This window comes from Cetorhinus maximus, chromosome 36 (assembly GCF_964194155.1).
Source record: "Cetorhinus maximus chromosome 36, sCetMax3.hap1.1, whole genome shotgun sequence".
NCBI lineage: Eukaryota > Metazoa > Chordata > Chondrichthyes > Lamniformes > Cetorhinidae > Cetorhinus > Cetorhinus maximus.
In genome coordinates, this window is record NC_135914.1 from 6,751,140 (window position 1) to 6,778,869 (window position 27,730).

The following is a 27,730-nucleotide window of genomic DNA, read 5'->3' on the forward strand; positions in this document are numbered from 1 at the left end:
ACCTGGTTGGCGGGGGGGGAGGCTGGGAGTGACGGGGGAGAGAGCGCGAGAAACTGGAAGACAATATCCAAGAATTTTCCTCAGAGATGTTATGACACAGCGGTTAGTAAAGACTGAGTTATTTAAATCCCAGGGAGAAACTTGAACAACTTTCATAACCTTAATAGTTTCAATTGGTATGTTTGAGATGCAGCTCTGAATTCAGGAATAAGACCACCGAGCCTCAAAAGTTTTTTATATAAAATTAGATTAAACATTTATTAATTTAACAACAAATTAAACACATACACATGTCTACAAATGACTGCCATAATAACTTATAAACAAATCCCCAGATTAATCACTCCCAGGTAAATCTTCACCAAGGCAGCAGGAACCCATAGACTTTAAACAAAGGCAAAGCACATTTGACCTGACAAATTCAGAATGATTGCAGTTTGGTTCTTTTGCCAACACAGTTGTCGGCTTCCAAGCTGGTTAGGTCTTAAATGCCTCTGACCTACACACACACACACACACATTCCTTTCTGTTTATACCCAGCTTCCCCTTTGAGTGTGAATTTTCCAGGGTATCCTGGGCTTTTAACATCACATCTTCTAACAATAACATTTTCACCCCACTAATCTTATGAGTAATATAAACACATTGCTTGGCGGCTCCCAGCTCGGTACAGGATTTTACTCCCACTGTTGAATGCTTTGTTCAATAAATGCAAATTACACTTTACCTTTTAACTTCCTTATGTTTATCTAATTAGCATTTCAAAACTGCTACACATCAAAGCACCCAGACTAGCTGGCTTTAATCCAATTAAACCACACATAGAGACAGACCCTGCTACAATTCCAATTAAAAAAATAATTTCCAAAAACATTACAGACTTATCTGTAAATGACACTGATTTACTGCAGTTTTGAAACTAGGTTTTGCCATGATAAGTGAGTTGCATGAACAGTGTGAAATGTTTCCATCAAGCCAGTGCTTTAAGGTTGTGAGATCCTCAGATTGTTCACAGTCACTCCTCAGGCACTGAAGCAGTCCATGTCCAAATGCAACAAGACCCGGATAACACTCAGGCTCTGGTCTGACAGGTGGAAAGTGACTTTCGCACAACACAAGTGCCAGGCAATGACCATCTCCAACAAGAGAGAATCGAACCATCGCCCCCTGGACGTTCAATGGCATTACCATCGCTGAATGTCCCATTATCAACATCCTGGGGGGGTTACTGTCGACCAGAAACAGAACTGGACCAGCCATATAAATACTGTGGCTACAAGGGCAGGTCAGAGGCTGGGAATTCTGTGGAGAGTAGCTCACCTCCTGACTCCCCAAAGCCTGTCTGCCATCTACAAGGCACAAGTCAGGAGTGTGATGGAATACTCCCCACTTGCCTGGATGAGTGCTGCTCCCACAACACTCAAGAAGCTCGACCTCTACCAGGACAAAGTAGCCCACTTGATTGGCATCACATCCACTCCCTCCACCACCGACGCACAGTGGCAGCAGTGTGTACCATATGTAAGGTGCACAGTAGCACCTCACCAAAGCTCTTTTGACGGTATCTTCCAAAATTGCCACCTCTACCATCTAGAAGGACAAGGGCAGCAGATGCATGGAAACATTACTGTCTGCAAGTTCCCCTCCAAGCCACACATTATCCTGACTTGGAACCATACTGCCGTTTCTGCACTGTGGCTGGGTCAAAATCCTCGAACTTCCTTCTCTACAGCACTGAGAAGTGCAGAGATGTCAGAGGGTTGTTGGGCTGGGGGAGATTACAGGCATAGTAATAAAGGGAGGGGGTGAGGCAATGGGGGGGGGATTTGAAAGATTGGCTCCCATTTCGGCAGCACTTCAGTGTAGCTCCACAGGCACAGGGTGATGTGTGAGTAGGGTTATTCAGGAGAAACATCTTTACCTAGAGAGCGGGGAGACTGTGGAACTCGCTAACACAGGGACTGGTTGAGGTGAATAGGAGAGATTCATTTAAGGGGGAAGCTGAATAAACACACGAGGGAGAAACAAATAGAAGGAGATGGTGATGGAGAGGGGGAGTGGGAGGAGGATGGCCTGGAGCGTGAACGCCAGCATTGACCAGTTGGACCGAATGGCCTGATTCTGTCCTGGAAATACTGGTTAAAGTCAACTCTTTACATGAGTCTAGCTGGGCAAAAGTAAAAAGTGTTGAAAATACTCAGCAAAAGTAAAAAGTGTTGAAAATACTCAGCACCTGAGTGGTGACAGAGTTAACGTTTCAGGCCAGATGACCACCTGTCATTCACAGGAAGCCAACTGCAAGTAAATATCGTCTTTGATATGTTCAGCAGGAGACCTGATTCGCAAACAGAGCTTTCCAACCAACGGGCAGGGAAAATGATCATCCTGTTTGGGAAAAGCCGGGAACGAAGGGAGGGAATTGGAAGGGAAGAAATTTTCCGGGATAGAGTGGCGAGCGGGATTAATGGGATAAGCTCTGCCGAAGAGAGCTGGCACAGGCGCGATGGGCCGAATAACCCCTTCCGGTGCTGGGTTAATTAATGATTCGACTGGATCTTGCTGTGCGTTCTTTGACTTAAAAGATTTAAGCTCTGAAAATGGGAGCAGGGGTCGGTTATTTAGAAGCCTCACCCCCCCCCACCACCCCTGCCAGCCTGTTCCATTATTTAACACCATCGTGGCTGACCTGTGGCTTAACTCCATTCACCAGCCTCTGCCCCATACCCCGTAACACAAACACCCACTAAAATCTGTCAAGCTCCGTTTCAACGTTCGCAGTTGAGCGAGAAGAAGCAGCAGCAGTTGTTGTTGTGGAAGAGTGTTCCAAACTCTTGCCAGTCTCTCTGTGAGGAAGGGTTACCCATGCAAGGTTGGCCCTGGCAGACTGTTGAAAGAGCAAAGAAAGGTTAACATTTGTGGCGGCTTCTGATGAAGGGACCTTCCGTGAAACATTAAACACAACCCTATCTGACCTTTGGTCGCTCTGACTGGCCACTTGGCTGTGTCCTTTTTTGTTTTGTTTTGAAACAACCTCATGATGACCTCTCTCTCCCTCTCGCTCTCTGTCTCTCTCTCTCTCTCTGTCCCGGCTCTCAGGCCCTTGGCGCCGCTGTTCGATAACCCGAAACTGGACAAAGAGCTGCGCGCAATGATACGGGAGAAGTTTCCGGAGTTCTGTAGTTCACCCTCGCCGCCAGTGGAAGGTAATTGACCTCGTTTCAGAGACGAGTAAAAAAATCTTTGTTAATCCCGGGGTCCTCCTCCAGCATGGCACGTGGCAAAGTGCTTTCCTATAATGAAGTAATGTGCAAGCCGGACATCGTTCAAACTCAGCAGCCAGTTGGCACACACCAAGCTCCCACAAACCCTACTGAGATAATGACCCAGGTTATCCATCTTAGTGACGCTAGCTGAAGGATAAATATTGGCACCAGGGAGAACTGACCAGTTCTTCTTCAAAACGGAGGATGTGGGACCCTTTATGCCCACCTGAGACACAGGGCGGTGCTCCTTCGGTACTGACCCCCCGACAGTGAGGCACTCCCTCGGTACTGATCCTCCGACAGTGCGGCGCTCCCTCGGTACTGACCCTCCTACAGTGAGGCGCTCCCTCGGTACTGACCCCCCGACAGTGAGGCACTCCCTCGGTACTGACCCTCCGACAGTGCGGCACTCCCTCGGTACTGACCCTCCGACAGTGCGGCACTCCCTCGGTACTGACCCTCCGACAGTGCGGCGCTCCCTCAGTACTGACCCCCCGACAGTGCGGCGCTCCCTCGGTACTGACCCTCCTATAGTGAGGCGCTCCCTCGGTACTGACCCCCCAACAGTGAGGTGCTCCCTCGGTACTGACCCCCCAACAGTGAGGCGCTCCCTCAGTACTGACCCCCCGACAGTGCGGCGCTCCCTCGGTACTGACCCTCTGACAGTGCGCCGCTCCCTCGGTACTGACCCCCTGACAGTGAGGCGCTCCCTCGGTCCTGACCCTCTGACAGTGCGCCTCTCCCTCGGTACTTACCCTCCGACAGTGAGGCACTCCCTCGGTACTGACCCTCTGACAGTGCGCCGCTCCCTCGGTACTGACCCTCCGACAGTGAGGCGCTCCCTCGGTACTGACCCCTTGACAGTGCGGCACTCCCTCAGTACTGACCCCCCCCGACAGTGCGGCGCTCCCTCAGTACTGACCCCCCCGACAGTGAGGCACTCCCTCGGTACTGACCCCTTGACAGTGCGGCACTCCCTCGGTACTGACTCCCCGACAGTGCGGCGCTCCCTCTCCCTCAGTACTGACCCTCCGACAGTGCGGCGCTCCCTCAGTACTGACCCTCCGACAGCGCGGCACTCCCTCAGTACTGACCACCCGACAGTGCGGCACTCCCTCAGTACTGACCCTCCGACAGTGCGGCACTCCCTCTCCCTCAGTACTGACTCCCCGACAGTGCGGCGCTCCCTCTCCCTCAGTACTGACCCTCCGACAGTGCGGCGCTCCCTCAGTACTGACCCCCCCCGACAGTGAGGCACTCCCTCAGTACTGACCCTCCGACAGTGCGGCACTCCCTCAGTACTGACCCTCCGACAGTGCGGCACTCCCTCAGTACTGACCCTCCGACAGTGCGCCACTCCCTCTCCCTCAGTACTGACTCCCCGACAGTGCGGCGCTCCCTCTCCCTCAGTACTGACCCTCCGACAGTGTGGCGCTCCCTCAGTACTGACCCCCCCGACAGTGAGGCACTCCCTCAGTACTGACCCCCCCGACAGTGAGGCACTCCCTCAGTACTGACCCCTCCGACAGTGAGGCACTCCCTCAGTACTGACCCTCTGACGCAGTGGCCTTCCCTTGCTGGCACTCTGGGAGTGTGAGCCTAGGATTTGATGCTCAGTTCCGGAATGAGATTTGAACCGATGACCTTCTGAGTCAGAGCGGTGAGAGAGCCACCCACTGCACCATGACTGAAATGGATGACGTTGTGTTGCTTGAATTCAGACAGGCTGGTGATGGGAACAAGTTGAGAGTGCAAACCCTGCCACGTTCCCTACATTATGGCAAACATTCTGTTGGCTGCTAAGCGCTTTGAGATGTCCTGAGGTCTTGTAAGACGCTATAGAAATGCAAATGTCTCTTTCTGACGAAAGTGCTTGTCAGGAGGAGAAAGACCATTTGCGAGCAATGGGAAATGCTCTACCTCTCCCTGCGGCTACGCGTGTGATTTAATTGTGGGTTTCATGTGTTATCGCAGGTTTCATAATGTCGAGCCCTGCTGTTACGCGGTGCTTTATTGTGGCTATGGGTACCCTAGCAGATTTATCAGCACCCAGATACAGCCTTTTCTGTTGCTGTCATGTTTGACTGCCAAGACCTTGTCTTCCTCTGCGTCGCTTGACATTTCGCATTGAAATGTTTATTTCTCCTCCTCCCCTCTGGTTCCATCGCTTTTGAGCCCATCGCTAAGCTCTCATGTGAAATCTGAGCAGGAATGCAGGCTGGTGTTTTATTTTTGGTGCTGTTTTTAATCATGAGTGTTTCTTCCTGGACGGGAACTGAGGAGACAAATAAATCAAATGAATGACCTTTTTGGAGCTGGACATCAAGGTTATTTACTGGCCCCTGACCTTTGGGGAGCTAAACTGTGGCCCCAGTGAGAAGATCCCAGGCCCGATTTCCTGCTTTTCCCGCCCTCTCCTGTAGGCCCCACATTCTGTTGAGCCGATTCTTGGTCAACCTCCCTCCCTCCGCTTCACTGCATCAAGCTTTGATTAAAAGACTCGCGTTTCTAATAGAGCCTTTCTCAACCTTAGGATGTCCCAAAGAACGTCTACGGCCAATGAGCACTTCTTTCAAAGCGTCGTCGCTGTTGTAGGGAACCACAGCAGCAGCCAGTCTGCGCACAGCAAGCTCCCGCAACCGGCAATCTGACAATGAGCTGTTTCAGTGGTGTTGGTTGAGGGATAAATCTTGGCCCAGTTTGCAGGGAAGCACTCCCCAACTCTCCTGAGAAATAGCAGCCGTGGGATCTCTTACCTTCACCTGAAGGGGGCAGACGAGGCTTCAGTTTAATGCCTCACCTGGGAGACGGCATGTCCAACAGTGCGCTCCCGCGGTAATGGCCTGGAGTTTTGTGCTCAAGTCTCTGGAGTGTGGTTTGAGCCCCTGTGCTAGGGACTCTGATGTGGGAGAGCCAACAGCACAACAGCTGACATGAGCAAGCAAGAGAGAAACCTGCTGGAGGACCCGGCTAAGTACCCGAGGACCAAAAGAATAGCTGAGTTGAAGTAAAATGGGAGAAGTTAATGTGCAGCAGAAATGCCAGGGTAGACCTGTTGGGCTGAATGGTCTTTTTCTGAGCTGTGCAATTCTGTGTAGACTTTAATCATAATACAGCACATGTGATTCATATACAGAGCCCACAGATTAGCTCTGGGTTTCACTCTTCAGCTACCTCTGGATAATCATCCTTCATACACCTGCAGAGACACATTTCGCAGATGAGGTTACATCATCTGTTCATTCCCTGATCTTTTCAAGAAGAGCTCATTGGCAGACAGTCAGGGAATGCTGGGAAGGCTCAGCAGGTCAGGCGATGCCTTCCGATGAAAGGCCATTAACTCTGCTTCTCCTTCCACAGACCCTGCCCGACCTGCTGAGTATTTCCATCGTAGACACTATTTTGCTTTGCTATTGTATCTTATTTACATAAGCATCCACTCTGTGCCACGGTTTGTTGCCTCTGGTTATTGCACTAGTCACTGAAATCTTGCATTAATCATCACTTGTGGTCGACGCTGTCCCCGTCACTTATTTCCTTGCCCTGGTGCCCCGCTGCTTTCCTGTTTATCCCACAGAACCTGTTGCTCTTTGACCGATTAGAGTTGAAGACATTCTGAATCTTCTGGTAACCGGATTCCGGATAAGCTGACCAGACACTGGCGGGGAACGTAAGCCGGAATTAGTTTGTCAGTTTAGCTCCAGTGTGGCACCCAATACAAATTAAATTTGGGAAGCGCTCAGGCTGAGGCCCCCCACCCCCCACGCGGAACTGCCCTTAACCTCCCGAGCGCCGAAAGGCCACCGGACGGCTGACCAGGTGGCTTGGGGGGGGGCTGAACGAAGTTTACTCCACAGCTAATATCGAGTACTCAGCTCTCGTACTGATGGTGTGTTGTTCCCTTCTGGCTATGAGTGATTTTCAGAAACATTTTATATAAAAATTTTTAATATAAAAAAAATTCACTTCCTTTCTTGCTAGTTAAAATCGAAGAATCTGTTGCCATTGATATGGATAATCATGTAACTGACAAGGAGCGGGAGGAGAATTGCTATGACAACGCGGACGCTGCCTTTAGCGATGATGAGGAAGAGCTGAACAATAAAGGTGAGCAAGGTGCCTTAACTTGGCTTGAAGCAGGGGTGAGTTTGGGGGACCCTCTAGCCCATGTGTTGTACAGTTACAGTGTTACCCTCATGAAGCTTGGATAATGAGTTTATAAGAAATAGGAGCAGGAGAAGCTGTTTCACCCCTTGACCCGACTCCACCATTGACTAAGATCATGGCTATTATCTTACCTCGCCATTTCCCCATATTCCTAGTGTCCCAAATTCTCTCAGCCTCAGCCTTGACTATCCTCAGTGGTTGACCATCCACAGGCACTCTTGGGATAAAGAATTCAAAACCTTCCGAGTGGGGGAAAACAAATTCTCTTCATCTCAGCCCCAACTGGCCGATCCCAAATGCTGAGACTCTATCCTCCTAGTTCAGAACTCCCCCCGGCTACGGGGAACACTCTCCCAACGCCCACGGTATAGGAGCAGGAGCAGAGTGGTAACATTACCGGATGAGTAACGCAGAGGCTTGGACTAATGCTCAGGAGACCTGAGGTCAGATCCCACCACAGCAGCTGGGCAGAATTTCGATTGAATTAATGAAATCAAAACGGAATAAAAAGCAGAATGATGACCGTGTAAGTATGGATTGCCGCAAAGACCCATTGGGCCATTGATGTCCTTTAAGAATAGAAAATAGCCGGCCCTTCCCGATCTGTGATATCAGAACTATCAGACAGCAATGTGGTTGAAAGCCACTCGGTTGTATTGGATTACCATGGAAAAGCCTAACAAAACTAAAACCAGACAGATAAGCCCGGCATTGACCTAGGCCCCCGGAAACACCAAAGGCACGCTCTGACCAGGCGACCCTGCGTAGTCCTCTTCACGGGCCGCTAGACACGTGTCAAAATTGGAAGAGCTATCCCACAGACTAGTCAAGCGACCGCCTGACATAGTCATACTCACCGAATCACATTTTACAGGCCAAGGACCCTCCATCGCCACCCAAAGAAACCATAGAAAAGTTACAGCACAGAAGGAGGCTGTTAGGCCCGCCCGAGGACACCCAGGTGCCCTCTCTGACCCCACCTTCCTGCACCCGGCCCACAGCCCTGCAGCTTACAGCGCTTCAGGTGCAGATCCAGGTACTTTTGGGCATATCCTGTCCCGCTGACGGGGCAGACCCACCAAAGGTGGCGTGGAACAGTGGTATACACCCGGGAGGAGGTGGGATCAGACTGGGCCATTGATCGGATTTCGATTGGGTTTGGGGATGAGGTTAATGGCATCCATCATCCAATAGGTTTACGTCGGGTTTGATTTAGACCGGTTCTTTAAGACCTCTTCTCCCCTTTTTATAGGAAAAAAACGTGAATTTCGATTTCATCCCATAAAGGAAGCCATAGTTGAGGAGCCTGTTGACATCACACCCTACTTGGACCAATTAGACGACGCGCTGAAGGAAAAGGTGTTACTTATTCAGAAAGGAAGGTATGGAGATAAAAGGAGCTAGTGTTCCATTTCTTCATTTTTAAAAAATAATATATGAATAACTCTGTAGTGTTTGAGGTGGAGAGGCTGAATTGTCGGGTTCCTCATACTTCAGTTCTTCCTTTCCTCTCGCAGTTTGTGTTGAGATTGTGATGTTTCTTTGACCACGGTTCAGTCCTTAATACCCCGCCTGCCGTTCAGTCGCCACATCCAGTTGTGGAGACGCTGCTATTGGCCCTCGGCTTTGGGAGGGTTAAAATCGGGCGCGGTTTCTGCTTCCGGTGGCTGACAACCCGGCGGCCTGTGCTGGGAAGCGTGCCCGGGAGGACTCTTGTTCGACTGAGCACCGGGGCCCCGCTCCCAGTCAAATGGCCTGCTGCCGCCCGCTGGTCCTGGTCCTGGTCCAGCGGTCAGAGAATGGTTACCTTTGAGACTGCCGGCGCCCAGTGAGACTGGCATTTTCAGGGGAGGGGCAGGGGGAAAGTTACCAAGAAATAGCGCCTTTCGCATCCTCAGGGCATCTCAAAAGTACTTTACAGCCAGTAAAGCACGTTTTTTTTTGAAGTGTAGCCTCTGTTGCAGGCAACAAAGTCATGGACTGCATCCTATTCTGTGTTTGTCTGGTTACTTTTAAGGATAGACATCACCTAGAACAACTGCAGAATCAGATCTTCGTTTTTTTTACAAGCTCATGTTACCCAATCTGAATTTAGCAGTCGGTCACATTGTGCAGCACAGCTCCAGTATAATTATATGATTCCTTGACAGTTCTCTATAAGAGCTTGGATACAGCAACTCTCAGTTGCAATGTGACTGCAGCAAACAATGGTTTGCTCAAACCGCCTATATCAATTCGACCTTACGATGTTGCATTTCATGCATTCTAACACTAAACAACATCAAATGTCACAGGGAGCAGGTTCAGGTAACACGGAGATAGACCCCTGTCTTCAATCTCTCTCCATGATTCTGTTACCATGGTTATATGGCCCAGTTTCGCCCTTTGATCAATTTGTTACTATCAACAGTGACCAAACAACATGTCCCAGATCCTTAAGACATGCACACGCGTGACCTCCTCATCCCTTCGGCCCCTCAACCTTACTCTGGGCCTGCTTCACAGAACGCCCCCTGTTCGGTAGAACTGAAAGTTGTTTTAAGCCATCGTGTGCATATCTCACCAGCGATCAGGTCCATGGGCAATGTGAAACATCCATCCCACAAGAACCTGTCAATTTACACGCAGCAACCTCCCACGAACTGCGATGACCAGATCATCTCTTTTTTTTTGTGTGTGTGTGTGTGTGTGTGGTTGGTTGAGGGGTAAATATTCCCAGGGCGCTGAGGAGAACGCCCTTCCTCTTTGAAACGCAGCCCACGGGATCTTAGACACGTGCCCCGAGGGGGCAGACGCAGCCTCAGTTTAACATCTCACCCACAAGACGGCACCTCCAACAATGCAGCCCTTCCTCAGTACTGCACAGGGCGTATTGGCCTAGATTTTGTGCTCAGGTCTCTGGAGTGGGACTTGAACCCACAATCGGCTGACTAGATGCGGGTGTGCTATCCACTGAGCGAGAATCTCACATTTTTCATCGGAGAAATTGGTTTCAGCTATTTTTTTTTTTTAAGAATTCACACACAGGATGTGGGCATTGCATTTATTGCCCATCCCTAATACCCCTCGAGAAGGTGGTGGGTGAGCTGCCTTCTTGAGCCGCTGCAGTCCCTGTGTTGTAGGTACACCCACAGTGCTGCTAGAGAGGGAGTTCCAGGATTTTGACCCAAGGCAGTGAAGGAACGGCTGATATATTTCCAAGTCAGGATGGTGAGTGGCTCGGAGGGGACCTTCCAGGTGACGGTGTTCCCCATCTCTCTGCTGCCCTTGTCCTTCTAGGTGGTAGAGGTTGTGGGTTTGGAAGGTGCTGTCGAAGGAGACTTGCTGCAGTGCATCTTGTAGATGGTCCACACACTGCTGCCCACTGTGCGTCCATGGTGGAGGGAAAATACAGGTCTAAAAAACCCGATTTATTTTAAAACCTGCATGTAGCATGGTGAGGCACTGGTTACTGTGGGTGAGATTATCTCTGGCCATCAGTTAAAACTGAGGATAACTCGCTATTAACCATGGTGGTGTCACTGGGATTTTGTTTAACACGTTGGTACCGATTATATAACTGGAAAAGTGGCGCTTGTGCCAATATGCTGTTGTGCAGAGAGCTGCTCGGGTCATACCTCGTTTTAATCCCTCGCTTCAAGCCCATCAGTGCTTCCCTTGTGCTGTTCCAATCACAAGAGAAGTTTGGATGAAGGAGGTACTTTGGCCTACTTGAAATCCTGCTCCCTTACCACCTTCCCATTTCAGCCCTGGTTTCAGTCCCTCTTCTGGGCAGCACGCCCCAGCCATTTAGGCAGTTCCGACTATGAATAAAGTCTTTTTTTTTGCCTCTGCCTTAAGCAAGCGACTCTGTCTGTCATGCCACTCAGCGTGCTCCCTCTCCCAAGCGTGGCCCAAGTTTCAAAAGGCTCCAGCGATTGCCCGTGTGAGTGGAGGCTTAGCATGTCCACCACTGCCCACTCCGAAGGTAGGCCTTGTGTTTAGAGAGCACTGTATCAGGCCTCGGCAATGTCTCATAATCGTCCAGAAGCCGCCATTCAGCCCATCATGCCTGTATGGGCCCCTTTGAAAAGAGCCGCCCAATTAGTTCCACTCCCATCCCTTTGTTTTTTAATTCATTTGTGGATTGTAGGTGTCTCTGGCAAGGCCAGTATTGATAGTGTGTCCCTGATGGCCGTAAACCATGTGTCCCCTGGTTACCAACCTTCTTTCCCAGCGGAAACAGTTCTTTTCTGAGCGACTGAGTCCAAAACCTTTTCGCCATTTTGAGCACCCCCCCACCCCCACCCCCATCCCCCACCGGACTCCTTGCCGGCTGAAACCCGGGCAAGGGGTTCCAGGGAATTACCTTGATGTGCAGTGGCTGCTTTGCCATCAGAGACAGCCGCGCACAGCAGGATCCCACGGGCAGCGGCGAGGCGTGCAGCCGGGTCAGCCATGGCCTCCGCTGCGGCCTGCAGCCTCCGCTGTTGGCCCGGGCCACAGGAGGAGCCCCGCTGAAAACCCAGACCCTGGCGACAGCGCCGGGTCGCAGGGGAGGGAGCAGCAGGCAGGGTGTTGCAGATTTGTTGATGTCAGGGTGCGGCTGGCATCACCTGGTTTGTTGGCTTGGATGGTGACGCCTAATCTTTTTCTCCTCCCCCCCACACCCCCACCCTCCTTCCCTCCCCACAGAGTGGAAGACCATGACAACTATCACACGTAAGCACCTTTTATTGCCATTCGATTGGTAGTCTGTTTCTCTTGTGCTGTACATTTAACCTGAGGCCTGTGAAACCACGCCCCACCCCACCCCCCCCCACCACTCCCCAACCCCTGGAATGACAGGTCGCGCCCCCCAGAGCAGAGCAGAACGGAATGGAGCAGCGGGACTAATGGGGGCGGGAGAGTCCGGGCTAGAGTCATCAGACAGGGACTCTGGATGAACGCCATTCCACCCAGTAATAATTCTGTAATCAGCCTCAGCGATTGTCCCTCGGCGAGGCTAAACATCAGCCAGGTTTTGAAAGAGGAGCCGTTTCTCGGGTCTCCCCCATGCCGAATATTCTGCAGCGACCTTGGCACCGGAGATGTGCGCTTGGCAGTTTGAAATGCTTTCTGACCACCCCCCTGTAATTAGATTCCAGTCTGCAGCTTCCTCCTGGGTACCTGCTATTCTCATAAATACAGTGGCTGAGTTTCTTGATTATCGTCCAGCCCAGATTCTCCTGTCTGATGTGCAGAGCACAAGTTTAACTGTTGTGGCTGTCGTGATAGCTTGCCTGGGTTTCATTGTTGGATAATGGGGGTGGTGGGGGGGTGGGGGTGGGGGTGGGGGCGGGGCGGGGGGAAGAAAGCAGCGAGAGCCAAGAGAGAGGGCTCCCCGTTCCGTTACAGAGCGCAGGGCACATCCCCAGTTTGCGCTGGGCTGCTTGACCTCCCCTTGGGGTGGGCCTTGGGTCTGCAGTTAGCCTCAGGACCCCTTGGAATGGGAGAGCCTAAAGCAGCAGTCAGCATCCCTGCTGCAGATCATACCTGCCAATGCCAAGAGAGGCCAGGTCGGCCTCGGGTGTGATGCACTCACAGGCGAACAGTCCTATCGTTGTTCTCAGCCCAGCGCGCTTTTGGATCAGGTGCTGGAGGCTTCCACCCACCACTCCCACAGGGAGTTTTAGCCCAGCATTGTAAGGAGAGTTGGGGCGTAAATTGAAGGTAAAAAGCAAGAAGTGATTGTGCTCAGCAAAGGATCACTGGTTCGTTCTGCTTTCGCACACACTTGTGTCTTTAGAAATACTGCTGTAGCTGGGCTTGGGGAAGAGGTAGCCACTGAAAAGGGTGAGTGCAGACATCGCTGGCTGTGCCCTGACTTTCACGCGCTGCAAGTGAAATTCGGAATTCAGCTGAGCTCCGAGCCAGGTGAAGGGTTGTCATTCCAAGCTGGGGGAGGGGTGGGGGGTAGGGTTTTGAGATTCTTCTTTAATACAGGGCTCTGCGACATGCTGCCTTCTGTTAAGCAACCTCAGACTTGAACACTTGTGTGGTTTACATTTGTGCTTTTTTTCCTTCCTCCCTCCCTCCCTCCCTCCCAGTGACACAGAGATTCAATGCGAACTTATGCAGGAAATTGTGGATATGATATTGGAGGTAAGTAGTCGATGCATTGGCACAGTACCGTCTTCACAAAGCGTTGGAATCGGAGACCATTACGACCGTTAGAGAGTTTCCAGTTACCCTATGTACCTGTGTCAACGTCGAATTTTTAAGATCAATTTTGAGGCAAAGATTGTGAGAGTTCTCTTTTACACACACCAACATTTTTGAGTTACGAACGTACGAAATAGGGGCAAGAGTAAGACCATTTTGCCCCTCGAGCCTGCTCCACCATTCAGTAAGATCATGGCTGATCTGTTTGTGTTTCGAGTTCTACATTCCCGTCTCCCCCCACCTTGATAACCTCTGATTCCCTTGCCTAATAAGAATCTGTCTACCTCCGCCTTAAAAATATTCAGCCTCCACTGCCTTCTGAGGCAGAGTGTTCCAAAGTTCCACAACCCTCTGAGAGAGAAAATTTCCCCTCATCTCTGTCCTAAAAGAGCGACCCCTGGTTCTAAAACTGTGGCCCCCCTCCTTCTGGACTCACCCACAAGAGGAAAGAACCTTTCCACATCCACCTTGTCAAGACGGTCCAGGATCTTATTCAGGAGTTGTTGGCGTGTGTGCCTGATGTGGGTCCGTGCACCATGCTCTGCCTGGATTGGCTATTTAGATGAGCCCACTGATTTGGCCCCCTGCTGTGACGCGGGCGGGTGAGCCCTGGTGAGGTCTGGTCTGCTGCTGTTTGGTTCCGTGGCGTGGTGCGGCAGGGTGACATCGGCAGATTGTTCGGTCTGTATTGACCTATATCCAGGACTTGGCCCAAGGCGCTGAATATATGGTTGCTAATTTTGCTGATGACGCAAAGATGGGCAAGAAAGTAAGTTGTAAAAAGTCTACAAATGGATTTAGGTAGATTAAGTGAGGGGGCATAATGTGGGAAAATATGAACTTGTCCACTTTGGCAGGAAGAATAGAAAAGCAGCAAATTATTTAAATGGAGAGAGATTGCAGAACTCTGAGGTGCACAGGGATCTAGGTGTCCTGGTACATGAATCGCAAAAAAGTTGGTATGCAGGTGCAGCAAGTGATTAGGAAGGCAAATGGGATGCTGTCGTTTATTGCGAGGGCAATGGAGTATAAAAGTAGTGAAGTCTTGTTACAGCCGTACAGGGAGTCAGTTAGACTGCATCTGGAATACTGTGTACAGTTTTGGACTCCTTACTTCATAAAGGATATAATTGCACTGGTAGCAGTTCAGACAAGGTTCACTCAACTGTTTCCTGGAATTAAGGACTTATGAAGAAAGGTTGAACAGGTTGGGCTTTACCCATTGGAGTTTAGAAGACTGAGAGGTGACCTTATTGAATCGTATAAGACCCTGAGGAGACTTGAGAGGGTGGACATTGCCCTTGTAAGGGAGTGTGGAACTAGGGGACATAGTTTAAGAGCAAGAGGTCTCCCTTTTAAGACGAAGATGAGAATTTTTTTCTCAGAGCGTCGTTAGCCTGTGGAATTCTTTTTTTTAATTCATTCACAGGATGTGGACTTCACTGGCTGGGCCAGCATTTATTGCCCATCCCTAGTTTCCCTTGAGAAAGTGGTGGGTGAGCTGCCTTCTTGAACCGCTGCAGTCCAGGTAGTGGAGGTGCTGTTAGGAAGGGAGTTCCAGGATTTTGACCCAGCGACAGTGAAGGAACGGCCGATATATTTCCAAGTCAGGATGGTGAGTGACTTGGAGGGGAACTCCCAGGTGGTGGTGTTCCCCATGTGTCTGCTGCCCTCATCTTTCTAGATGGTAGTGATCGTGGGTTTGGAAGGTGCTGTCTAAAGAGCCTTGGTGAATTCCTGCAATGCTTCTTGTTGATGGTACACACACTGCTGCTACTGTGCGTTGATAGTGAAGGGAGTGAATGTTGTGGATATGGTGCCAATCAAGCAGGCTATTTTGTCCTGGATGGTGTCAAGCTTCTTGAATGTTGTTGGAGCTGCACTCATCCAGGCAAGTGGGGAGCATTCCATCACACTCCTGACTTGTGCCTTGTAAATGGTGGACAGGCTTTGGGGAATCAGGAGGTGAGTTACTCGTCGCACAATCCCTAACCTCTGGCCTGCTCTTGTAGCCACAGTATTTATACGGCTAGACCAGTTCAGTTTCTGGTCAGTGGTAACCCCCCCCCACCCAGGATGTTGATAGTGGGGGATTCAGCGGTGGTAATGCCACTGAACGTCAAGGGGAGATGGTTGGATTCTCTCTTGTTGGAGATGGTCATTGCCTGGCACTTGTGTGGCGTGAATGTTACTTGCCACTTGTCAGCTCAAACCTGGACATTGTCCAGGTCTTGCTGCATTTGGACATGGACTGCTTCAGTATCTGAGGAATCGCGAACGGTGCTGAACATTGTGCAATCATCAGGGAACATCCCCACTTCTGACCTTATGATGGAAGGAAGGTCATTGATAAAGCAGCTGAAGATGGTTGGGCTGAGGACACTACCCTGAGGAACTGCTACAGTGATGTCCTGGAGCTCCAACAACCACAACCACCTTCCTTTGTGCTAGGTATGACTCCAACCGGTGGAGAATTTTCCCTCGATTCCCATTGAGTCCAGTTTTGCTTGGGCTCCTTGATGCCACACTCTGTCAAATGCGGCCTTGATGTCAAGGGCAGTTACTCTCACCTCACCTCGGGAGTTCAGCACTTTTGTCCATGTTTGAACCAAGGCTGTAATGAGGTCAGGAGCTGAGTGGCCCTGGCAGAACCCAAACTGGGCTTCAGTGAGCAGGTTATTGCTAAGCAAGTGCTGCTTGATAGCACTGTTGATGACCCCTTCCATCACTTTGCTGATGATCGGGAATAGACTGATGGGGCGGTAATTGGCTGGGTTGGATTTGTCCTGCTTTTTGTGTACAGGACATACCTGGGCAATTTTCCACATAGCCAGTTAGATGCCAGTGTTGTAGCTGTACTGAAACAGCTTGTCTAGGGGCGTGGTAAGTTCTGGAGCACAAGTCTTCAGTACTGTTGCCAGAATATTTTCAGGGCCCATAGCCTTTGCACTATCCAGTGCCTTCAGCCGTTTCTTGGTATCACGTGGAATGAATTGAATTGGCTGGAGACTGGTAGCTGTGATGCTGGGGACCCCCGGAGGAGGCTGAGATGGATCATCCACTCGGCACTTCTGGCTGAAGATTGTAGCAAATGCTTCCACCTTATCCCTTGCACAGATGTGCTGGGCTCCTCCATCATTGAGGATGGGGATATTTGTGGAGCCTCCTCCTTCAGTGAGCTTTTTAATTGTCCACCACCATTCACAACTGGATGTGGCAGGACTGCAGAGCTTAGATCTGATCCATTGGTTGTGGGATTGCTTAGCTCTGTCTATCACTTGCTGCTTATACTGTTTGGCACACAAGTAGCCTCGTGTTGTAACTTCACCTGGTTGACACCTCATGTTTAGGTATGCCTGGTGCTGCTCCTGGCATGCCCTCCTGCACTCTTCATTGAACCAGTGTTGATCCCCTGGCTTGATGGTAATGGTAGAGTGGGGGATATGCTGGGCCATGAATTACAGATTGTGTTTGAGTACAATTCTGCTGCAGTGCCTCATGGATGCCCAGTCTTGAGCTGCTAGATCTGTTTGAAATCTATCCCATTTAGCACGGTGGTAGTGCCACACAACACGATGGAGGGTATCCTCAGTGTGAAGATGGGACTTCGTCTCCACAACGATTGTGCGGTGATCACTCCTACCAATACTGTCATGGACAGATGCATCTGCGGCAGGCAGGTTGGTGAGGTCAAGTATGTTTTTTCCTCTTGTTGGTTCCCTCACCACCTGCCGCAGACCCAGTCTAGCAGTTATGTCCTTTAGGACTCAGCCAGCTTGGTCAGTAGTGGTGCTACCGAGCCACTCTTGGTGATGGACATTGAAGTCCCCCACCCAGAGTACATTCTGTGCCCTTGCCACCCTCAGTGTTTTCTCCAAGTGGTGTTCAACATGGAGGAGCACTGATTCATCAGCTGAGGGAGGGCGGTACATGGTAATCAGCAGGAGGTTTCCTTGTCCATGTTTGACCTGATGCGATGCCATGAGACTTCATGGGGTTCGGAGTCGATGTTGAGGATTCCCAGGGTAACTCCCTCCCAACTGCATACTGCTGTGCCGCCACCTCTGGTGGGTGATGGTGGTGTCTGGGACATTATCTGTAAGATATGATTCTGTGAGGATGACTATGTCAGGCTGTTGCTTGACTAGTCTGTGAGTCAACTCTCCCAATTTTGGCACTAGCCCTCAGATGTTAGTAAGGAGGACTTTGCAGGGTGAACAGGGCTGAGTTTGCCGTTGCCATTTCCGGTGCCTAGGTTGATGCACCGTCCATCCATCCAGTTTCATTCCTTTTTTGATGACTTTGTAGCGGTTTGATACAACTGAGTGGCTTGTTGGGCCATTTCAGAGGGCATTTAAGAGCCAACCAGATTGCTGTGGGTCTGGAGTCACATGTAGGCCAGACCTGGTAAGGACGACAGATTTCCTTCCCTAGAGGATTAGTGAGCCAGATGGGTTTTTACAATAATCGACAATGGTTTCATGGCCATCATTAATTCCATCTGCTGTGGCGGGATTCGAACCCAGGTCCCCAGAGCATTACCCTGGGTCTCTGGATTACTGGTCCAGCGACAATACCACTACGCCAGCGCCTCCCCTTCCCCAGGGAGCAGCGGAGGCTGGGTCACTGATATATTCAAGGCTGAGTTAGACAGACATTTGATCAACCAGGGAGTCGAGGGTTATGGTGGGGGGGGAGGGGGTGGGGACAGACAGGAAAGCGGAGTTGAGACCACAATCAGATCAGCCGTGATCTCATCGGATAGCGGAACGGGCTCGAGGGGCCAAATGGCCTACTCCTGATTCTTGTGATCGGCCACGGCTGTGCCTCCTTGGGGAATCCGCCGATTTGGGCAGTCCGTGGTGATGATGCCAGTGGAACAGCAGTTGAAGCAGCTCCCGGTGGATAAGCAGAACGACACCAAGGGGTCTCTAACTTGCTGCCTTTTCTCGACGTGAAGGGACCTGGTGGTGGGGGGGGGAAAACAGAGCGGGAAAAGGAATGGGACAGCCCATGAGCTTTGACTTCTGATAAATCAAGGTCGACTTTTCACATGAGGCATATACGAATTTATGAGCCAAAAATCATGGGTTGACTTTGCCATGAAATTGACTTTTACGCTGGTATATATGTGAGTATCTCCCATCCCCATGCGAAATAAAGCCCCGGGCAAGGAAACGTTACAAAATGGGGTTGCATTCCCTGGAATTTGGAAGGTTGAAGCGGCCTCCTTATCGTGTCCACGGACAGTCTATACATGGCCCAGCCAGAACCGGACACGTTTTTGCACCTTGTTGTGGAATTTGGCAAGATCTGCAACAGTGCGGGGTTCCTCTAGCGATAGACATTGCAGGAGATGTTGCATAGCCTGTGGCTCAGTTCCACATTGACAAGCTGTCGGGCTGGTTGTATATCCCCATTTGCTTAGTGACACCTTTGAACGACCTACACCAGTCCTCAGTCTGTTCAGGCACTTCCAGGTTGCCCAGTTGCAATTAGCTCCTGGGGGAAGGCTCTCATCCGGTAGAATTTCCATCGCTGGGGGTTGTTCGAGACTGGCGAGCCGGACTTTCCACAAGGCAATGCGGGCTTCAGATGGGGTTGATTGTAATGGAACAACACTGTTCATGAAGCTCTTCCTTGACTTTGAAGCGGTGATTGGATTGAAGTTTTCGTCATACATTTGATTAAGGTTATTAAAAATATTGGGTTTTGATGGAGTCAATGAAGAGAAATGGTCCTCAGTGGCTGAATGGTGGCTAACCAGAGGACTCAGATTTCAGGTGATTGGTGAAAAAAACCCAGAGATGACAATGAGCGAAAACCTTTCTCCACAGTGAGTGGATAGGATTTGGAATGCACTGCCTGATAGGGCAGCCCAAGCACATTCAATTGTGACTTTCCAAAGGGAATTGGATAAGTACTTGAAGGAGAAAGAATTGCCGAGATTTGAGGAGAGTGGGGCGTGTGGGACCAATGGTTGGAAAGGGCCAGTGTAAAGTCAAGCGGCTGATTAATTTGCCCTTATCATTTATTTTTTCGGGGAATGTGGGCGCCACTGGCGAGGCCCAGCATTTGTTGCCCACCCCTAATTGCCCTTGAACTGAGTGGCTTGCTCGGCCGTTTCAGAGGGTAGTTAAGAGTCAACCACATGGCTGTGGGTCTGGAGTCACACGTAGGCCAGACCGGGTAAGGACGGCAGATTTCCCTCCCTAAAGGGACATTAGTGAATCGGATGGGGTTTTTTTTTACACCAATCAGCGATAGTTTCAAGGGGTCACCATTACTGAGACTAGTTTTCAATTCCGGATTTTATTTAGTTGAATTTAATTCCACCAGATGCTCCAGTGAGATTTGAACCCGTCTCCACAGGTCTCTGGATTACTAGTCCAGTGACATTACCACCTTGCGCTGTGCTGTTCTATAACTCTATTATGGGGGATAGATAAGAAACGGAGTGCAGCTTTGCGAGCAGAGTGAGCTGATACGAGTTTGGCGAGTGGGAACTTTTAGGTACTAATACCTTTCTAAAAATCTGGGCTGCAGTTATCATTTAACTGGGATTTACTTGAAGTAAGTTAATAATGTAAGTTTCTTCCAGCCTTAGGCAGGGATAAACAAGCTGTACTGGAGAGCAGCCGATTAGTTAATTGGCTCATTAGTCCAATCCAGTAGTTGTAGTCTTGGCTCCAATGGTGGGTGCAGCTTTGCAAGCGGACTGAGCTGATACGAGTTTGGTGAGTGGGGAGTTCGGTGAGGGGGAGGTGATGCTTTTTTTTCTACATTTTTCTTAGTTCGGCACAGTGGAAGGAGCTGGTTGGTGAGTAACTGTCAAGCCAATTACCGATTAAGTAACATATAGCTCTTAGTTGTAGGTGGTACTTGCATGTAATAAGCACGGTAAATTGTAGTATACATAGGAATTATTCGAAGTTAATTAAGGAAGTAATTAAATTAACTAAATAACATAAGTACCATAAGGTGACACAAAAGATAGGTAGGAAAGTAAGCTGTGAAAAGGACACACGGAGGCTACAAAGGGATATAGATAGGTTAAGTGAGTGGGCAAAGATCTGGCAAATGGAGCATAATGTGGGAAAGTGTGAAATTGTCCATTTTGGCAGGAAGAATAAAAGAGAAGCATATTATCTAAATGGTGAGAGATTGCAGAGCTCTGAAATGCAGAGGGATCTGGGTGTCTTAGTCCATGAATTGCAAAGGGCTAGTATGCAGGTACAGCAAGTAATTAGGAAAGCTTAGGTTATCATTTATTGCGAGGGGAATTGAATACAAAAAGTAGGGAGGTTATGCTTCAGTTGTACCGGGCACCAGTGAGACCACGTTTGCAGCACTGTGTGCAGTATTAGTCACCTTATTTAAGGAAGGATGTGAATGCATTGGAAGCAGTTTAGAGAAGGTTTACTAGACTAATATCTGGAATGGGTGGATTGTCCCATGAGGAAAGGTTGGACAGACTGGGCTTGTGTCCACTGGAGTTTAGAAAAGTAAGAGGTGACTTGATTGAAACATATAAGATCCTGAGGAGTGGATGTGGAGAGGATGTTTCCTGTTGTGGGAGAATCTAGAACTAGGGGTCACTGTTTTAAAAATAAGGGGTCGCCCGTTTAAAGCAGAGATGGGGAGAGATTTTTTTTACTGAGAGAGTCTTTGGAACTCTCTTTCTGAAAAGGTGGTGGAAGCAGAGTCTTTGAATATTTTTAAGGCAGAAGTGGATAGATCCTTGGTAAGCCAGAATTAGTATTCCAGAGACCCAGGGTAGTGCTCCGGGTAACACTCACAGCAGATTGTGAAATTTGAATCAATAAAGATCTGGAATTAAAGTCTGATGATGACCATGAAACCATTGCCGATGGGTGTAGAAACCCATCTGGTTCACTAATGTCCATTAGGGAAGGAAATCTGCTGTCCTTACCTGGTCTGGCCTCCGTGTGACTCCGGACCCACAGCAATGTGGTTGACTCTTAAATGCCCTCTGAACAAGGACAGTTGGAGATGGGCAATAAATGCTGGCCCAGCCAGCGATGCCCACATCCCATGAATAAAGAAAACAAAGCAAGGGGGTGATTGGTATCGTGGGTAGGTGGGAAGCAGGTTTCATGTCACTATCAGATCAGCCATGATCTGAATGGCCCACTGCCACTCCTTGTTCATATGTAACAGTGCCAGGGCAAGTGTTGTGTTGCAGCTGTGGAATGTGGAAGCTCCTGGGCGCCAACACAACCCAGGACAAACACATCTGCAGGAAATGTAAGCAGCTGGGGAAATTCCGGATCAGAATTGTTGATCTGGAAGCCGAACTGCAGACGCTGCGCAACATCAGGAAGAGGGAGCGATACCTGGACACTTTGTACCAGAAGACAGTCACACCTCTTAGAATAGGCTCATCTGTTTTGGCCAGTGGTGAGGGACAGGAGGCTGTGACTGTGAGTGAGGCAGGTAAAGGGACTGAGTAGACAGTAGTGGAGGAGCCTCTGCCTTTGCAACTGGCAAACAGATTTGAGGTGCTTGCAACCTGCGTGGATGAAAGTGAGATCCGCAGGGTGGTTGAGCAGACTGGCCGTGGCACAGACATCAGTTCAAGTGGGGGGAGCAAAAACGAATGTAGTGGTTGGAGGGGAGAGTATAGTCCGGGGGATAGACACTGTTTTCAGCAGCGGAGAGTGAGAATCCAGAAGACTTTGTTGTCTGCCCAGTGCCAGGGTTCGGGATATCTGCTCAGGGCTGGAGAGGAACTTGCAGTGGGAGGGGGAGGATCCAGCCGTCGTGGCCCATGTAGGTACCAACGACATAGGCAGGACAAGGAAAGAGGTTCTATATCGAAATTATGAGGAGCTGAGCCCTAAATTGCAAAGCAGAACCTCAACAGCAATAATCTCTGGATTATTACCAATTATTGCAAATTGGCATAGGGTAAATAAAATTGGAGAGGTGAATGCGTTGCTCAAAGATTGGTGTGGGAGAAGTGGATTCTGGTTCGTTGGGCACTGGCACCAGCACTGGGGAAAGTGGGGGCTGTACCATTGGCACAGTCTACATCTGAACTGTGTTGGGACCAGCGTTCTAGTGAGCCGTATGACTCCTCGCATACGGACTCGAAACGTTAATTCTTTTTTTTTCTCTCCATAGATGCTGTTAGACCTGCTGAGTTTTTCCAGTATTTTCTGTTTTTGTTTCAGATTTCCAGCATCTGTAGTATTTTGCTTTTCTCAAATTTGGGAAGATGTGGTAATTATAAGAGTAGAGACAAGGCAAGAGAGAAGGGTATTAATATGGGAAATGATAAACAGACCATGACAGGAAGGGACAGAGTACAAATCTAAGAGTAAATCAGCAGATAAGGCTAGAGGTTACAAAAATAATAAAAGAATAAAACTAAAGGCTCTATATCTGAATGCATGTAACATTCAAAGCAAAACCGATGAACTGATAGTGCAAATAGAAATAAGTGAGCATGATCTGATAGCTATTACGGAGACTTGGCTGCAGGATGACATAGATTGGGACCTGAATATTGAAGGGTACGTGACATTTAGGAAGAACAGGAAGCTAGGAAAAGGTGGAGGGGTGGCTTTGTTAATTAATGATGGTAATTAGCATAATAGAGAGGGATGACCTAAGTTAAGGGAGCAAGGATGTAGAAGTGGTTTGGGTAGAGATGAGAAATGATAAAGGCAAGAAGTCTCTTGTGGGAGTGTTGTACAGGCCCCCTAACAGTAACCATATGGTAGGATGGGGTATAAAGAAAGAAATGATGGGAGCTTGTCAGAAAGGTATGTCAAAAATCATGGAGGATTTTAATCCACATACGGACTGGAAAAGTCAAATGCCCAAAGGTAGTCTAGATGAGGTCATAGAATGTTTTCAGAATAGTTTCTTAGAACAGCACAGCACATTCTGGTCCCAACCAGAGAGCAGGCTGCACTGGTATTGTGCAACGAGAGGATTAATTAATGACCTCATTGTGAAGGCGCTCCACAATATGACTGAATTTCACATTCAGTTTGAGGGAGAGAAGAGTGGGCCTAAGACTAATATTTTAAACTTAAGACAATTATGAGGACATGAAAGCACAGCTAACTAAAGTGAACTGGCAAATTAGGTTAAGGGATAGGTAAATAGAGATGCAGTGGCAAACATTTAAGGGGACATTTCAGAATACACAGAATAGATGCATTCCAACGAGAGAGAAAAATTCCAAGGGGAGGACCCACCTTCCGTGGTTAAGTAAAAAAACTTAAAGACAGTATCAAACTTAAAGAAAAAGCATATAATTGCACAAAGATGGGTTGCAGGTCAGAAGATTGGACAGAATAGAAAGAACAGCAAAGAATTAGCAGGAGATTAATAACGAGGGAAAAATTGGAGTACGAGAGAAAGCTAGCTAGAAATATAGAGACAGCAAGAATTTCTAAAGGTATTTGAAAAAGAAAAGAGTTAACAAAGTGAGCGTTGGTCCTATAGAAAGTGAGTCTGGAGAATTAATAATGGGAAATAAGGAGATGGCAGATGAATTGGACAGGTATTTTGCATCGGTTTTCACTATAGAGGATACAAGTAACATCCCAGAAATAGCTGTAAATCAGGAATTGGAAGGGAGGGAGGAACTCAGGAAAATTACAAATTGCCAGGGAAGTGGTACTGAGCAAATTGTTGGAACTGCAGACTGAGAAGTCCGCAGGTCCTGATGGACTTCATCCTAGGGTCTTAAAGGAAGTGGCTAGTGAGATAGTTGATGCATTGGTTTTAATTTCCCAAAATTCCTGAGATTTGGGCACGGTTCCATTAATTTGGAAAGCAGCGAATGTAACTCCTTTATTCAAGAAGGTAGGGAGACAAAACAGGCCAGTTAGCTTAACATCTGTCATGGGGGAAAATGTTAGAAGCTATTATTAAAGACATTACAGCAGGGTACTTGGAAAAATTCAAGGCAATCAGGCAGAGGCAGCATGGTTTTGTGAGAGGAATGTCACGGTTAACCAACTTATTAGAGTTCTTTGACGAAGTCATGTGCTGTGGTTAAAGGGGAGCTGGTAGATTTCCAGAAGGCATTTGATAAGGTGCCACATCAAAGGTTATTGTGAAAATAAAACTTCATGGTGTAGGGGGTAACACATTGGCATGAATATAAGATTGGCTAGCCAATAGGAAGCAGAGTTGGCATAAATGGGTCATTTCCTGGTTGGCAAAATGTAACGAGTGGTGTGCCACAGGGATCAGTGCTCAACTTTTTACAACTTATGTAAATGACTTGGGTGAAGGGACTGAAGGTACAGTGGCTAAATATGCTGATGACACAAAGATAGGTAGGATAGTAAGTTGCGAAGAAGACATAGGAGGCTACAAGGGATAAAGATAGGTTAAGGGAGTGGGCAAAGATCTGGCAAATACTGTATAATGTGGGAAAGTGTGAAATTGTCCACTTTGGGAAGAAGGATAAAAAAGAAGCATGATATCCAAATGGTGAGAGACGGCAGAGCTCTGAGATGCAGAAGGATCTGGGTGTCCTAGTGCATGAATCGCAAAAAGGCTAGTATGTAGGTGCAGCAAATAATCAGGAAAGCTAGTGGTATGTTATTGTTTATTGGAAGGGGAATCGAACACAAAAGGGAGGTTAGGCATAGTTATACAGGGCATTGGTGAGACCACATCTAGAGTACTGTGTACAGTATTGGTCTCCTTCCCTAAGGAAGGATGTAAACACGTAGGAAGTAGTTCACAGAAGATTTACCAGACTACCTGGAATGGGCGGGTTGTCTTATGAGGAAAGGCTGGACAGACTAGTCTTGTATCCACTGGAGTTTGGAAGAGTAAGAGGCGACTTGATTGAAACATATAAGATCCTGAGGGGTCGGTGTGGAGAGGATGTTTCCTCTTGTGGGAAATCTAGAACTTGGGGTCTCTGCTGAAAAGTAAGGAATCGTCCATTTCAGACAGATGAGGAGAATTTTTTTCTCTGAGGGTCGTGAGTCTTTGGAACTCTCTTCCTGAAACGGCGGTGGAAGCAGAGTCTTTGAATAGTTTTAAGGCGGAGCTAGATAGATTCTTGATAAGCTAGCGGGTGAAAAGTTATCAGGGGTAGGCAGGAATGTGGAGTTGAGGTTACGGTCAGATCAGCCATGATCTTATTGAATGGCGGAGTAGGCTTGAGTGGCCCACTCGTAGGTTCGTATAAGGTAGAGCAAGCGAAACCATTTCTGCTGGTTGGCGAGTCTGTGACTATGGGACATGGGCTCTAATTTCTAAGGCTTTCGAGAGTGAAGTTAGACGCCTCTTCGACATACAAGGGGTGGCAGAAGTTTGCAATTTTCATCTGCAAACTGGATCATTAATTTTAAAACTTGAGTCAGGTTGATTTCTATTAACCAAGGGTGTTGGGGATGTATCGATTTTGGCTCACGGATCAGCCATGATCTCATTAAATGGCGGAACATTCTCCTATCCTTTGCTCTTATTTACTTTTTTTATTCCCCATTAAGATCATCCCTCTTACCCCAGCTCGCCCAATCCCAGTTTGCGCATCCCAGTGACCAGCTCCAGCTAGATGGGACTGGTCAGCTTGGATTTCGGACGCATGTCTCTGGAGTGGGACATGAAGCCATTGCCCGCTGATTCCATAAGACATAGGAGCAGAAATTAGGCCATTCGGCCCATCGAGTCTGCTCCGCCATTCAATCATGGCTGATAAGTTTCTCAACACCATTCTCCCACCTTCTCCCCGTAACCTTTGATCCCCCTTACCAATCAAGAACCCACTGATCTCGGTCTTAAGTGCACTCTGATTCGGAGCGCTATGCACTGAGCCACGGTCAGGCTGGGCCAAGGTTAGCCTGTAAATTGTAAAGGGAGCGGGGAGACTGATCCTGCGTTTACACCGGCCTTCGGGGTGTGTGTTTATCGAGCACACGGGCCAGCTGGTGGCTTGGGGAGCCAGTCGAAAATGAACCGGCTGCTCTTGAAGTTGTCAGAATACAGCGAGGGTGTGGCGGTGCGGAACGAGACTCTTGTGTCGGGGGGAAGCCGAGTGACCCGTGTAAAAACAAGTAAGGAGGAGCCAGGATGAGAAGCAGGAAAGGAGCCCTTTCCCCGGTTAATTGCTTTCGTTTTCCCGAGGCCCCAGAGCACAGCCTCCTCTCACCAGAAGCTAATTAACTGTGGAGGGTTTAATCTGTCACACTTCAGAGCCTCCTGTTGAAGGAGACTGTTTGTGTACGCTCTCCCTTGCAAGGGGAGCCTTTGAAACAAATTGAAATCCAGATTGCATTGTAAGAGGGAGAAAGTGGGAGTGGGGACAGTGTCAGCTGCAGCTCAGTGGGTAGCGCGCTCGGTCGCTTCTGATGCAGGAGGTCGTGGGTTCAAGTCCCACTCCAGAGACTTGCTTTATATAATGGGAGCTGATGCGCCCTGTTAATGTTCCCTTCTCAGCAATCCGCAAGGTACTGTGCAGGCTGCTTGCAAATTGTCCAGTGTGGGGAAAAGCACACCAAGAGAAAAAAAAAGTTTAGAAGAGGCCGTGTAAAGATTCAAATGCATTAGAAGCATTTCAGAGAAGGTTTACTAGATTGGTGCCGGGACTTGTGTGGGTTATCTTACGAGGAAAGGCTGGACCGGCGAGGCAACTTGATTGAAACATGTGAGACCCAGAGGGGTCTTGACAAGGGTGGTGGATGTGGAGAGGATGTTTCCTCTTGTGGGAGAATTGAGAACTTGGGGTCGCCCATTTGGGGGCAGAGACGAGGAAAAATGTTCCCTCTGTAGGGCGTGAGGCTTTGGAACTCTCTTCCTCAAAAGGCAGTGGAAGCAGAATCCTTGAATACCTTTAAGGCAGAGGTAGATAGACTCTCGATAAGCAAGGGCGTAGATAGGCAGGAATGTGAGCTTGCAATCAGCCGTGACCTTACTGATTGGCAGAACAGGCTTGAGGGGCTGAGTGGCTGATCCCTGCTCCTAATTCATACGCTCGTATGTACGCTCATGTTGAAATGAGCAGGCTCTTGCAGAACAGCAAAGGAAAAGGGAACGTTGCTCCCAGTGCAGTCCTGAAGGGAGCGCTGCACTCTTGAAGGTTCATAAGCCCTTCACCCAAGGCCCAGTGTGC

General features: G+C 49.0%; 1 protein-coding gene across 1 annotated transcript in view; it reads left to right on the forward strand.

Moving 5' to 3' along the window:
- Positions 1–27,730, forward strand: part of ints3 (integrator complex subunit 3) — a 97,075-nt gene that overhangs the window by 18,422 nt on the left and 50,923 nt on the right. The window contains exons 6-10 of the mRNA XM_078534115.1: positions 3,098–3,204; positions 7,246–7,371; positions 8,684–8,813; positions 12,106–12,132; positions 13,500–13,554. Coding sequence (XP_078390241.1) covers positions 3,098–3,204; positions 7,246–7,371; positions 8,684–8,813; positions 12,106–12,132; positions 13,500–13,554 — 445 coding nt within the window. The remainder of the gene's footprint in view (positions 1–3,097; positions 3,205–7,245; positions 7,372–8,683; positions 8,814–12,105; positions 12,133–13,499; positions 13,555–27,730) is intronic.